Source organism: Rhinoderma darwinii, chromosome 8, assembly GCF_050947455.1.
Source record: "Rhinoderma darwinii isolate aRhiDar2 chromosome 8, aRhiDar2.hap1, whole genome shotgun sequence".
Taxonomy (NCBI): Eukaryota; Metazoa; Chordata; class Amphibia; order Anura; family Rhinodermatidae; genus Rhinoderma; species Rhinoderma darwinii.
The window spans coordinates 106362972-106378077 of NC_134694.1; the positions used below are offsets into that span (position 1 = coordinate 106362972).

A 15106-nucleotide genomic window follows, 5' to 3' on the forward strand; every position below is an offset into this window, starting at 1 on the left:
TATAGTGGCACTATTTGTTTGGTATAGTGGTGCTATTTACATTGTGTGTAGTTATTGGTAATATTTATGTGTTTGATTAGTGGCACAATTTATGTGTATGGTAAGTGATACTATTTATGTGTATAGTGTAGCGGCACTAATTATGTGTATAAAAAGGTGGCACTATTTATGTGTATAGAGTAGCGGCACTATTTATGTGTATAGTGTAGTGGCGCTATTTATGTGTAGAGTGTAGCGGCACTATTTATGTGTATAGTGTAAGCGGCACTATTTATGTGTATAGTGTAGCGGCACTATTTATGTGTATAGTGTAACGGCACTATTTATGTGTATAGTATAGCGGCACTATTTATGTGTATAGTGTAGCGGCGCTATTTATGTGTATAGTATAGCGGCACTATTTATGTGTATAGTGTAGCGGCACTATTTATGTGTATAGTGTAACGGCACTATTTATGTGTATAGTGTAGCGGCACTATTTATGTGTATAGTATAGCGGCACTATTTATGTGTATAGTGTAGCGGCGCTATTTATGTGTATAGTGTAACGGCACTATTTATGTGTATAGCGTAGCGGCACTATTTATGGGTATAGTGTAAGGGCACTATTTATGTGTATAGTGTAGCGGCACTATTTATGTGTATAGTGTAGCAGCACTATTTATGGGTATAGTGTAGCGGCACTATTTATGTGTATAGTGTATTTGTTTGGTATAGTGGTGCTATTTACATTGTGTATAGTTCTTGGTAATATTTATGTGTTTGATTAGTGGCACAATTTATGTGTATGGTAAGTGATACTATTTATGTGTATAGTGTAGCGGCGCTATTTATGTGTATAGTGTAGCGGCACTATTTATGTGTATAGTGTAGCGGCACTATTTATGTGTATAGTGTAGCGGCACTAATTATGTGTATAAAAAGGTGGCACTATTTATGTGTATAGTGTAAGCGCACTATTTATGTGTATAGTGTAATGGCACTATTTATGTGTATAGTGTAGCGGCACTATTTATGTGTATAGTGTAGTGGCACTATTTATGTGTATAGTGTAGCGGCACTATTTATGTGTATAGTGTAGTGGCACTATTTATGTGTATAGTGTAGCGGCGCTATTTATGTGTATAGTGTAACATCACTATCTGTGTGTAGTGTAGCGGCGCTATTTATGTGTATAGTGTAAGCGCACTATTTGTGTGTATAGTGTAATGGCACTATTTATGTGTATAGTGTAGAGGCACTATTTATGTGTATAGTGTAGCGGCACTATTTATGTGTATAGTGTAGCGGCACTATTTATGTGTATAGTGTAGCGGCACTATTTGTGTGTATAGTGTAATGGCACTATTTATGTGTATAGTGTAGCGGCACTATTTATGTGTATAGTGTAGCGGCACTATTTATGTGTATAGTGTAGCGGCACTAATTATGTGTATAAAAAGGTGGCACTATTTATGTGTATAGTGTAAGCGCACTATTTATGTGTATAGTGTAATGGCACTATTTATGTGTATAGTGTAGCGGCACTATTTATGTGTATAGTGTAGTGGCACTATTTATGTGTATAGTGTAGCGGCACTATTTATGTGTATAGTGTAGTGGCACTATTTATGTGTATAGTGTAGCGGCGCTATTTATGTGTATAGTGTAACATCACTATCTGTGTGTAGTGTAGCGGCGCTATTTATGTGTATAGTGTAAGCGCACTATTTGTGTGTATAGTGTAATGGCACTATTTATGTGTATAGTGTAGAGGCACTATTTATGTGTATAGTGTAGCGGCACTATTTATGTGTATAGTGTAGCGGCACTATTTATGTGTATAGTGTAGCGGCACTATTTGTGTGTATAGTGTAATGGCACTATTTATGTGTATAGTGTAGCGGCACTATTTATGTGTATAGTGTAGCGGCACTATTTATGTGTATAGTGTAAGCGCACTATTTATGTGTATAGTGTAGTGGCACTATTTATGTGTATAGTGTAGCGGCGCTATTTATGTGTATAGTGTAGCGGCACTATTTATGTGTATAGTGTAAGCGCACTATTTATGTGTATAGTGTAGTGGCACTATTTATGTGTATAGTGTAGCGGCACTATTTATGTGTATAGCGTAGCGGCACTATTTATGTGTATAGCGTAGCGGCACTATTTATGTGTATAGCGTAGCAGCACTATTTATGTGTATAGCGTAGCGGCACTATTTATGTGTATAGTGTAGCGGCGCTATTTATGTGTATAGTGTAGCGGCGCTATTTATGTGTATAGTGTAGCGGCACTATTTATGTGTATAGTGTAGCGGCACTATTTATGTGTATAGTGTAGCAGCGCTATTTATGTGTATAGTGTAGCGGCACTATTTATGTGTATAGTGTAGCGGCACTATTTATGTGTATAGTGTAGCGGCACTATTTATGTGTATAGTGTAGTGGCACTATTTGTGTGTATAGTGTAGCGGCACTATTTATGTGTATAGCGTAGCGGCACTATTTATGGGTATAGTGTAGCGGCACTATATATGGGTATAGTGTAGTGGCACTATTTATGCTTATAGTGTAGCGCCACTATTTATGTTTATAGTGTAACATCACTATTTGTGTGTATTCCGTAGTGGCACTATTTATGTGTATAGTGTAGCTGCACTATTTATGTGTATAGTGTAATGGCACTATTTATGTGTATAGTGTAGCGGCACGATTTGTGTGTAGTGTAGCGGCACTATTTATGTGTATAGTGTAACAGCACTATTTATGTGTATAGTGTAGCGGCACTATTTATGTGTATAGCTTAGCTGCAGTGTTTATGTGTATAGTGTAGCGGCACTATTTATGTGTATAGTGTAGCGGCACTATTTATGTGTATAGTGTAGCGGCACTATTTATGTGTATAGCGTAGAGGCACTATTTATGTGTATAGTGTAGCGGCACTATTTATGTGTATAGTGTAGCGGCACTATTTATGTGTATAGTGCAGTGGCACTATTTATGTGTATAGTGTAGCGGCACTATTTATGTGTATAGTGTAGCGGCACTATTTATGTGTATAGTGTAGCGGCACTATTTATATGTATAGTGTAGCGGCACTATTTATGTGTATAGTGTAGCGGCACTATTTATGTATATAGTGTAAGCGCACTATTTATGTGTATAGTGTAGCGGCACTATTTATGTGTATAGTGTAAGGGCACTATTTGTGTGTATAGTGTAGCGGCACTATTTGTGTATAGTGTAGCGGCACTATTTATGTGTATAGTGTAGCGGCACTATTTATGTGTATAGTGTAGCGGCACTATTTATGTGTATAGTGTAGCAGCACTATTTATGTGTATAGTGTAGCGGCGCTATTTATGTGTATAGTGTAAGGGCACTATTTGTGTGTATAGTGTAGCGGCACTATTTATGTGTAGAGTGTAGCGGCACTATTTGTGTGTATAGTGTAGCAGCAATATTTATGTGTATAGCGTAGCGGCACTATTTATGTGTATAGTGTAGCGGCACTATTTATGTGTATAGTGTAGCGGCACTATTTATGTGTATAGTGTAGCGGCACTATTTATGTGTAAAGTGTAGCGGCGCTATTTATGTGTATAGTGTAGCGGCACTATTTGTGTGCATAGTGTAGCGGCACTATTTATGTGTATAGTGTAGCGCCACTATTTATGTGTATAGTGTAGCGGCGCTATTTATGTGTATAGTGTAAGGGCACTATTTGTGTGTATAGTGTAGCGGCACTATTTATGTGTATAGTGTAGCGGCACTATTTGTGTATAGTGCAGAGGCACTATTTGTGTGTATAGTGTAGCAGCACTATTTATGTGTATAGTGTAGCGGCACTATTTATGTGTATAGTGTAGCGGCACTATTTATGTGTATAGTGTAGCGGCACTATTTATGTGTATAGTGTAGCGGCACTATTTATGTGTATAGTGTAGCGGCACTGTTTATGAGTATAGTGTAGCGGCACTATTTATGTGTATAGTGTAGCGGCACTATTTATGTGTATAGTGTAGCGGCACTATTTGTGTGTATAGTGTAGCGGCACTATTTATGTGTATAGTGTAGCGGCACTATTTCTGAGTATAGTGTAGCGGCACTATTTATGTGTATAGTGTAGCGGCACTATTTATGTGTATAGTGTAACGGCACTATTTATGTGTATAGTGTAGCGGCACTATTTATGTGTATAGTGTAGCGGCACTATTTATGTGTATAGTGTAGCGGCACTATTTATGAGTATAGTGTAGCGGCACTATTTATGTGTATAGTGTAGCGGCACTATTTATGTGTATAGTGTAGAGGCACTATTTTTGTGTATAGTGTAACGGCACTATTTATGAGTATAGTGTAGCTGCACTATTTGTGTGTATAGTGTAGCGGCACTATTTATGTGTATAGTGTAGCGGCACTATTTATGTATATAGTGTAGCGGCACTCTTTATGTGTATAGTGTAGAGGCACTATTTGTGTGTATAGTGTAACGGCACTATTTATGTGTATAGTGTAGCTGCACTATTTATGTGTATAGTGTAGCGGCACTATTTCTGAGTATAGTGTAGCGGCACTATTTATGTGTATAGTGTAGCGGCACTATTTATGTGTATAGTGTAACGGCACTATTTATGTGTATAGTGTAGCGGCACTATTTATGTGTATAGTGTAGCGGCACTATTTATGTGTATAGTGTAGCGGCACTATTTATGAGTATAGTGTAGCGGCACTATTTATGTGTATAGTGTAGCGGCACTATTTATGTGTATAGTGTAGAGGCACTATTTTTGTGTATAGTGTAACGGCACTATTTATGAGTATAGTGTAGCTGCACTATTTGTGTGTATAGTGTAGCGGCACTATTTATGTGTATAGTGTAGCGGCACTATTTATGTATATAGTGTAGCGGCACTCTTTATGTGTATAGTGTAGAGGCACTATTTGTGTGTATAGTGTAACGGCACTATTTATGTGTATAGTGTAGCTGCACTATTTATGTATATAGTGTAACGGCACTATTTATGAGTATAAATGTTGGCATTGTCCATTTGTATTGCATGTCAGCATTTTTTCTGTACTTCATTATGAGCGCACTATCGTCTCATCTTCAGCAGGTTCGCATTCTCTTTCTGTGCTGCACATATATTTCAAAACCGGTAATCGGACTGTTCCTGTATAAGAGACATAACCGGTGTTTACATTCTGACTTACATTCTGCTCTCATTTATCAATTCTATAAAATTTTCTGATTATTAAATATCTGAGCAACGCAGAAGGAAAGCGCCACTTCAGGTCTCATCAAGAACATTGATAATTGTAAACTTAACATTCATTGTTTTTATTTAGATAGACGGTGGGCGCTCAGAATCAAGGAACCTCAGTCCCTCACTGGCCATGCCCTATACAATCCAGTGTCCCCGTCATGATCATGAACTCATAATCATCGACACTAAGGCATCCCCTAAGGAATATACCAGAAGCCTCTAGGTCCACAATCCAGATCCAAGGCACATACCTTCATTTTTGTAATACTGTGAGACGGAAGGCACCAGAGATTTTCTATTTCCACTGGACAATTCTCAACAGAGGTCTTCATCAGAGGCCTCCTCTCCCTCTCCCAGTATTTTAGCTGATGTCTGAGACTCCCTCATCCCTGCACCCTCCCATAACTGAGGAGTCCATGAAGCATTTATGGAAGGCCAAACAAGGAACATGTCATATCCCACAGGGAACCATTCTTGCTGCCTCTTCATAGGACCAGAGACATGTAATTTGCCTATATTGATGTACCGTCTCTTAAAGAGCCCACCACACCTGCAAGCTGCTGTCCACCATGTCCTATCCCTGGGAAAGCTGCTGGACTTTAAGGGGGCTCTGGTAACTGACTCTAATCAGTCCCCCTTTATCTCTTCCTAATCAATACAAAGATAACTATAATTATAAAAAAAAGAAAAAGGACACCCTCCTCTACTTCTGATTCTACATCCATAAGGCAGGATATTGAGCAATGCATTCAGCCTCATAAATATGACTTGATGGCCAGGCAGAGGTATTCAGCAACACTGCACTGCTATTACAGCTCTCACTATGCCATACAGATTCCTGGAGTACAATACAAATCTAAATGCAAAGGCCGTCCTGACAGACTTACTGATTATTTTCAATACATTGGACAATTCTCAACAGGGGTCTTCATCTGAGGCCCCATCTCCCTCTCACAGTGTCGTCAGAGACTCCCTCATCCCTGCACCCTCTAATAACTGAGGAGTCCATAAAGCGTTTTAGGCCAAAAATGGAGGATGTCATATCCCACAAGGAACAATCCTTGCTGCCTCTTCCTCTGACCAAAGACAAATCTAAATTGCCAATATTGATGTAACGTCTCTTAAAGGACCCATGTCTGTAGACTGCTGTCCACCTGGTCCTATCCCTGGGAGTGCTACTGGTCTTAAAGAGGACTCTGGTAACTGACTCTACTGTGGACCTTAGCAAAGAACTCCATGAAGTCTTTATTAAAGGCCCAAAAAAAAGATACAATATTTCTGAGGAAACCATCCTTGCGGTCTCTTCATCTGTTCAGGATCTAAATTGCCTTTATTATTGTCTCATAAAGGGCCCATGTTCATCCCTCGGGCCGCTTGCTCTGGTAACTGACTCTACCCGGGGCCTTACATTCCCCTTGATTTCCTAGTAAGTACTAGGATAACAATATAAGGAAAAACAGGAAAAAAGTAGGACAGCCTTTCTCTCTCACAGTATTCCAGCCGATGGAGAAGACTTCTTCATTCCTGCTCAGGAGTTCATGAAGTATCTACTCACAGCCCAACCTGGAGGATGATAAAGAAATTGTTGACTTTCAAAATGAGGAATTGCTTCAGTTAGGAGACCTTGACCAAATCACATAATGAACTGATTAATAAAAATAAGAGAATGGAGTAAAACATGGATAAAACGTCCATAACAATTATCGACATGAGAGATCAATCCCTACAACCACATTTGACTTTACGGAATTGGTCTCTTAGTCACTGATTTCTGCTTCCAGATGTGTCCACCATTCAGAAGACACTGGCCCCAAATCTTCTCCATCAGATGTGGACTTCTTTGTGACTAATCTCGTCAAGATCATTGTATTTCCTACAAATGGACCATTCCCATGAAACTACTAAAGTGAAAAATGGCCATCATTGTGTTTAGACAACCCCTTCTGCATCTCTGAAAGCCTTGAAGAAATGGGGGCTCCTGTCCCATCATCACTGAGAAAAAAAAGGCACGGCCTCGGAAACTCAATAAGGAATAGACGACAGTTGGATTGTGATGGTAAGTGTAAATACTGACTGATTTTCCTAATGATAATTTAGTATGTGCTTATACTCTTAACATAATGTGTTCTAAAATTCTTCACAAACACGAGTAACGTCGGCACAAATCATAGATCGCCGGTGGCAAATAGCGATGTTCTGGGATCAGTGGTTCCACACTGACGTTTCCTCCGGTGGTGTCTGCGTATAAAGTCCATACTAGGAATCATTCAATATAGAAGAGAGTCCACGGCACTCACCATTTGGTATCAAGCATATATCTTTTCTTTGCTTTAAAGTAGGTAAAATATAAGGAGCGGACACATATAATTTGGGCGAATTATGTGTCTGCTCCTCGTATTTTGCCTGCTTTGATGCAAAGAAAATCTCTGATACTCTGTTTATTATTTATCCCACCTGTACAGTAAATTGCTGCACCGTGACATTTTAGGCTGTGTTCACACTTTGCAGCCATATTACGTTTATTTGCCACAAAAATACTGTTTCTGGAAAACCCACTATTTTTACCCTGTAAGCAGCTATTCTAGTAAGGCTACAGCTACTATCCACTGACTGCACTGTGCATATCCGTCACACTGAGCAGACACATGAGAAATATCTGCTTAGTATCAGGTTTTTTTTGTTTTTTTAAATCAGCTGTTTGATGAGGGAGTGGTGCCCTGGTGAGCGCGGCGCCCCCTTCATTGTTTACACTGCTCTGTACAGAACAGTGCCGTACTCTTAGTAGTGGCTGTGCCTGGTATTACAATTTGCTATGGTTTTATCCCATTTAAGTGAATAGGACTGAGCTGTAATACCAGACACCGCAGCCTCTATAAGAACAGACCTGAGCTGTACAGAGCAGTGTAAACAACAAAGTCGACCAGCGCTGCGGTCCCTTCAAACAGCTCATCAATGGGGGTGCTGAGAGTCGGACCCCCACCAATCTAATATTAATGTCTTATCCTAAGAATAGACCATCACTTTAAAGGAAATAGAAAAACCCTTTAAATATAAACCCCTGGTAAAGCTGCAGATGTTCTGCAAAACACACAAATCTAACTCATATGAATCGTCTGGTAAATTTGCCTCTTTGATCTGATAAACGTCTCATATAATTCATTTGCAGCTTCTTATCATCCGTGTAAATAACATCCGTCAGTGCAGTGTAGTCATTCTGCATGTAGCCTGTGCAGATCTTGTACATTGGACTCACGTGACTACAAATAATAGGCAGTAGATAACCTTCCCCGCACTGTACTGTATATATATATATAATATTTCCTACATTCCTGCTGTCAGTGTGCAGAGAAGATGGAGCTGGGAGTAACAGGGACCATCCTCCTGATATTTGATGAGAAAAAACGTACACCCTGGTCCTCCCCCGCTTCCCGTACTGGGCACTGTTCTGCATGTGAGCGCTACTGAAATACCCCGGTCTTTCATAGAGGTGAGTAGCAATGAGCTCCATCATAAAGTATCTGCTGCACTATAATCCTCATCATTCATAGTATTCAGCGAGACGGGTATCACTTAACCTATCTTCTGCCTCCTGGGATGACGCTGCAGTCCATGTGACTGCTTCAGTCTTTGAAAGAGTAACAGTGTAAAGGTATACGTTTAAATTACTAAGGTGTAAATATTCTGCCTGTATAAACGTTTAAAATAATTGTTTATTATCAAAATTATTAAAATTGGTAGGGCACGGAGTGCCAAAAGATCCAGGTACAGGCGTTGGCAACCAGATCAAGAGCACAGACTGAATTGTATGTGAAAAAAAGGAGACAATCAGCACGCACCCATTCATGGATGCCTGATTGTATCAAGGGTGAATTGTCACATAAACCAGCTCAGAGTGCTTGGCAAATATTGATGAGATCTGATTGCCACAGATTAGTTAGCAGGCACACTCCCAACGCGTTTCTGCACCATGTAGGGGAGCGTCCTCAGGGGTACGAGTTGCCTGAATTATTAACGTAAAGTTTAGAGAGAGCCTGTCAGCTGATATTCAGCTGTTCGTTTGGTGTAACGGCGCAATGAGACATCTGATGGTGGTCTCCCTGCACTGTGTTCGGTCCGGGACTTGCGGCCGAAATACGTCCGTCAATTACGGACGTAATGACCTCGTGTGAATCCAGCCTTTCATTGGCTGCAGCAGTCACATGGGATGAAATGTCATCCCAGGAGGCCGGGCTGCACTCAGAGAAGAGGGATGTATCGCTATGACAACGGAGATCGGGCACATTTCTGCACAGTGAGGCTGAAGAACATACACACCAAACAGTTGCAGTCCATAATAATACGACGGGTCATGAAATAGTCGCATGTACATGTAACTTTGCCATGGACATTTGAGGAGCGTTTCCAATGACCAAATAACAGGAACATTTGCTCCATCGCAGCTTAATTGGCTGACACACTTAGTTTTTAGAGAGTTACTTCCAGAAACTAAATGTAAAGTTTTCAATTTTTGGATGAGGTACGGCTTAACTAGTAATGTTTTGTGTCCATCAATCCTTTGATGTGTCATAATCTACAGGAGAAGGACAACCCGGACACTGAATTCCACTTGGAGAACTTGTTTGGTACAGTGATGGATCTCTTCTCTGCTGGAATTTAAACCACCAATACAACTATGAAAAATGCCCTCCTCATCCTCCTCAAATACCCGGATGTAGCACGTAAGTAAAGACTTGAGATCGGTTACATTATATGAGGTTGGATTTGTAGGCCGGATCCGATCAGCAGTTCCAGGAGTTTGGCCTCTTTGGCGCCTCCATCCGGTGTATTAGGCCAGGTGACACTCGAGGGGGTGACTTCGATTTGGCCACCTCCTGTAAAATTGTGAGTCAGCACTGGCTCCACGTCCGAGCGGGAGTTCCTCCCGTCCCCGGGAGTAGACTCCATCAAATACAACTTATAAACATTTCCTAATATTAGGAAGTGAATGACATATTGGCCTCTTTTCATATTCAGAGCAAAAACATGTTTAGGGGGAATACAACTTAACCTGCTGATCAAGGACTATAAATGAATGAGAACAATAATAACACTAAATCTCCTACATGCTCAACCTACATTATTTATACATCTGTGGTACAAAAATTTTATGTTTGTCTGCAGGGAAAATCCAAGAAGAGATTGACAATGTGATTGGACAGAATCGATGTCCTGCCCTGGAGGGTCGCACTTTCATGTCATATACAGATGCAGCGATTCACGAGATCCAGAGATTTGCTGACATAGTCCCTCTGGGAGTTCCACATGTGGCCAGCGAGGATACAGTATTCAGAGGATACAGCATCCCAAAGGTCAGAATCGTAAAAGATCCTTACAAGAAATTCATGGAATTTACTACTTAGAGAGCAATTCCATCCTGTAAATATTCATAAATGGAATCAGTCATTATATATTCATTATATATACACATTAGATCGTTGACTGATAATACTACGATTGACGGGTCTGACTGACTTTTATCTACGGTGTATGACCAGATTTAGAATTAGATGGACGTTCAACAAATATCGTCTTGTGCATTATTAGGATCCAGTTCTCTTGTTCATGTTGATTGGAGATCCTGCTTAAAGTATTTGGTAGCTTGGATAAAATGAAGATGCTGTGTTAGGCTCGGTTCACATCTGTGTTGTGACCTCCATTATATGACAGATACCAATGGTGGCCGACAGAACGCATTGAACTAAATCGGGGTCCATCGTGTTTCTTCATTTCACTGCTTGAGTAGCGCTACAATTCTTGTCCCGTCAAGTGTTATGGAACTTGTTTATTTCTGTTTCTTATATAGCACCAATATATTCCACAGGGCTGTATAGAGATTGTCATCACTCACATAAATCCCTGTCCCCAATGGGGCTCACAGCCTAATTTCCCAAACTCAGACACATATTAGGGCTAATTTCCTAAGATACCAGTTAACCTATTAGTAAATTTTGCTTGGAGTGTGTGAGGAAACCCACGCAAATACAGGGAGAGCATACAACATCCATGCAGATGTTCCCCCACTGGATATGGACAACTTAGAACAAGACAACATTGCTAACCACTGAGTGAATGGGGCGTCCAACGCAGATGTGGACAGAGGCTTAATAACTTATTACATACAGAGCTTCATACTTATTAATCACCGGGTATTATGTTTCAGAATATGATTGTTTCCCCATTGTTGACATCCGTTCTAAAAGATCCAAAGTATTTTGAGCGACCAGAAGATTTTGACCCAAGACATTTCCTGTATGTAAATGGACGTTTCAAGAATAATGAGGCTTTTCTTCCCTTCTCCACTGGTAATATGACATGAATATATGAGCAAGAGCTTTTTTTATACAATTCATAGGGGTAGAAACTTCTAGCAGCTGCTCCACACCCACACGCCACGCTGTATTGTGTCAGGGATAATGGCCTGTTCCTTTGGTTTGTACGATCCATTATATGAGGGACATGTGGCCACAAAACAGCAGCTTCATCGTGATTCCACGCTGGGTTGAGGTGAGCTGCTTACAATGTTGGGGTACAATGCAGTTTATAGATACATAATGGCTACAGTCATTGACCCAACTTAGCAATGGGTCTATATCATCAACTCTGAAGACAATCCAACACCTTCCAGATGTGTAATATAATAATCCCCTTATGTCCCATCACTACAGTCCAGACTGAGGAGCTCTAACACTTCCCATATTATTATCCACAGGAAAGAGGAGCTGTCTAGGAGAGGGGTTAGCACGCATGGAGATCTTCCTCATATTGACCACCATACTGCAGAAGTTGAACCTGAAATCCAACAAAGCTCCAGAAGATCTTGAAATTACCCCCGAACCTGGGAAAAAATGGAGTTGTAGCCAGAACCTATCAGCTCTACGTGGAACCGAGATGATCATAAAATAATAAAATCCATGCTAATAAATAATGAACCAGTCTACACAGAACACGTCCTTTACTTTATTACAGTAGTTTATTACTTTGGTTTATTATACCAGTGGGCATGGGTGCAGATGATTTTTACTTGTGGAAACAACTTCCATTCTGCTATGAAGGTGTCAGTCTCACTTTGTAGTGACTGTCTCTAATGTAGAGCAGCAATTTTTTTTATGGGTTTATAGGGGCCGTTCCTTTTGCATGACCCAGTTGGCCCAGGATCCGTAAACTATTCCAGCAGAGAGAATTCTAGTCAAGTCAAGGTCTTCCGTTTTTCGGGGACAGAAGTCCAGAAGATGGTATTATGGCTCCTGGCATAGTGATGTGTAGCCTGGTTATATGGTTAGTAAGGTTAACATCGTCATATATCCATCTAGTTCCACCTATTCACCTGCATTGTTGGTCCATAAGAAGCCAAAAAAATGCCACAAGGAAGGAGCCAATTTTCTTCATTTTAGGGAAAAAAAATTCCTTCCCGACTCCAAAATGGAGAATAAATCCTTGGATCCATGAACCATCTTCAGTAATCTGTACATAGAACTTGTAATATCATCTAAGCATCCCGGGTGGTCTTCTATTTGACGGATTTGTAACACCACATGTAGCCACATCTACTTTCAATTTCACAATTTACCTAATTTAGAAGTTAGGACCTGCACAGACACCTGCTTTAGTGTAGACTCCCCCACAAGCTCCATCTCCATCAACATCACTCTATATACACTATATATGAGAGCATTGTATCAGCATACTGCTTTTTCTGTTCATTGTAGAATGATATACAGGTAATAAGTCAAAACAAAAAGAAAACTCAACTGGATGAGTGTCAGTAAACAGCAGAGGTTTTGACATTGGATTTTCAGGGCTTAAGCACATGGCAGTATGGAGCTGTACATCCTCCTTGTGCTGACTTACAGGCTCCATCAAATGCCGCTGAGATATTCTTCCCTAGTAGCAATGCTTATGTTAGGTTTATACTGAATCCGACAGAAAATCCTTCATGTGCCTCCATAGGAAATGAGAGGCGTACAGAGGTTCAGTAAAGACCCTATGTACCTCTATAGCAGCCCTATTAATATGGCCGTGTGGATGAACCCTTATTGATATACCATCAGTATAAAACCACAACATTTACAAGCAGTTATATTTCTCATATAGACATGTTCCCATGGACAATATTGTTCCTAATGTAGCAGAAACATCTGCGCTATTGATTTAGTCAAAAACAACGGAACCCTGTCACAACGGTGACAAGCCAAAACCATTAGCGACATTTCCGTCACCATTGAGATCAATGGTGATGCAAACGGAAGCTAAGGTTTCCGTTTGCCTTTCCGTTGAAGGGTTAGCCCATCGGACACCTCCGACTGTGCTATAACCTTGCAGTGAGAGGGTCTAGAAGTAACAACAGCTCATCCACGAAGTGATAGACCACGCAAGCTTACAGAGTGAGGCCACCAAGTGCTGAGGCGTGTAGCACATAAAAATCGCTAATCCTCTGTTATATCACTCATTACAGAGATCCAGGCTGCCTCTGGAAGTAAAATCAGCGCAAGAACCGAAATGGGCTTTTATGGTCCAGCAGCTGCAGACAAATGTAAGATCACCATGGAGTGGTGTAAAGCGTCCGCCACTGACTCTGGAGCAGCGGAAACGTGTTCTCTGGAGTGATGAATCACATCTCACTATCTGACCGGCTGATGGAGGATCGGGGTTTGGCGGGTGCCGGGAGAATGCTATCTACCGGAGTGCATAGTGCCTACTATTGGTGGAGGAGGGATAATGGTCTGTGCTGTTTTTCATGGTTTGGTCCCTTATTTCCTGTAAAGAGTTAATGCTACATATACAAAGCCATTTTGGTCAATTGTAACTTTCAACTTTGTGGGAACAGTTTGGGGTTCAGTCCTTTCTTGTTCCAACTTGACTGTTCGACTGTGAACAAAGCGAGGTTCATAAAGACACGGGTTGGCGAGTTTGGTGTGGAGGAACTCGAGTGGCTGCTCAGAGCCCTGACCCCAGCCCCAGCCAACACCTTTGGGATGAATTGGAACGGCGATTGCGAACCCAACTAAATGTTGTTTGGCTGAATGGGCACAAACGCTCACAGGAATGGAATGTCAAAAAGTATATATATATACACACACACACGCTGTATATACCATAAAATCTGGAATACATACAGATCATATTTGTATTTTTGTGCGTTTTTATTATTGCTTTGTTCTTCATATTTCCTCACACTTCGCTATACTGCGTTGGCGCATACCATGCAGCATTATACAACATAATTTTGCCTTTGAGTGTGGTGCTTAAAACATTTCTCCTAAAAGTCTCTGTGCAGCTGTGAATCTGAGAAAGAAAAATAACGGCGCCTCATTGTGCAAGTATCTCAAAGGGAAAGGTTGGCAAAGTGTCATTGAGGGTCGAGGGGCATTAGGCTCACCTTTTAGGGCTGTGCTAGTACAACCCTGGTAGACGCGTAGTGGTGGGTTATGGTGGTCCTCAGCTGCTGCTCCTTCCTTGTTAAAGTTGTAATAAAATAAATAAAAAGCAATGATTTCTGGCACGGCTGCAAAGAACCAAGGACGCCTATAAGTATTGCTAATAAAGTTGTTTTTTTAAATTGGTAAAGTGGCAAATCCTTGTTTTTTATTTCTTTTTTATTTCTTTTCTCCGTGCAGCAGTGATCATGATTAAAATGTTCAGATAGTAAAAATATGCAACTAATAAATGTATTGTAATTATATTACACAATTGGCTGACACATAATCTAAAGAACTAAATTAGAGGAATATAACCTAATTATCAAACAAGAATTACACAGCGCTCCGGACGGAACAATACAATAGGATAAGAGATTATGTAATGCAAACAGGAACGAAG

The 15106-nt window shown here is 40.5% G+C and overlaps 1 protein-coding gene across 1 annotated transcript; it reads left to right on the forward strand.

Annotated features, from left to right (window-relative positions):
• Positions 1 to 6770: 6770 nt before the first annotated feature.
• LOC142660015 (cytochrome P450 2B19-like) lies at positions 6771 to 12193 on the forward strand. The gene is made up of 6 exons (XM_075836665.1): positions 6771 to 7307; positions 8591 to 8738; positions 9828 to 9969; positions 10412 to 10599; positions 11451 to 11592; positions 12000 to 12193. Exons 3-6 carry the CDS (start codon positions 9924 to 9926, stop codon positions 12191 to 12193), a joined length of 570 nt encoding a protein of 189 aa, XP_075692780.1. The 5' UTR covers positions 6771 to 7307; positions 8591 to 8738; positions 9828 to 9923.
• Positions 12194 to 15106: the final 2913 nt, after the last annotated feature.

Bases quoted from the DNA above. Each gene is read 5' to 3' on its own strand.
- LOC142660015 (XM_075836665.1), top strand. From the start codon at position 9,924: ATGAAAAATGCCCTCCTCATCCTCCTCAAATACCCGGATGTAGCAC. The intron at 9,970-10,411 runs GTAAGTAAAGAC...GTTTGTCTGCAG, and splicing joins CAAATACCCGGATGTAGCAC to GGAAAATCCAAGAAGAGATT. The intron at 10,600-11,450 runs GTCAGAATCGTA...ATTATGTTTCAG, and splicing joins GAGGATACAGCATCCCAAAG to AATATGATTGTTTCCCCATT.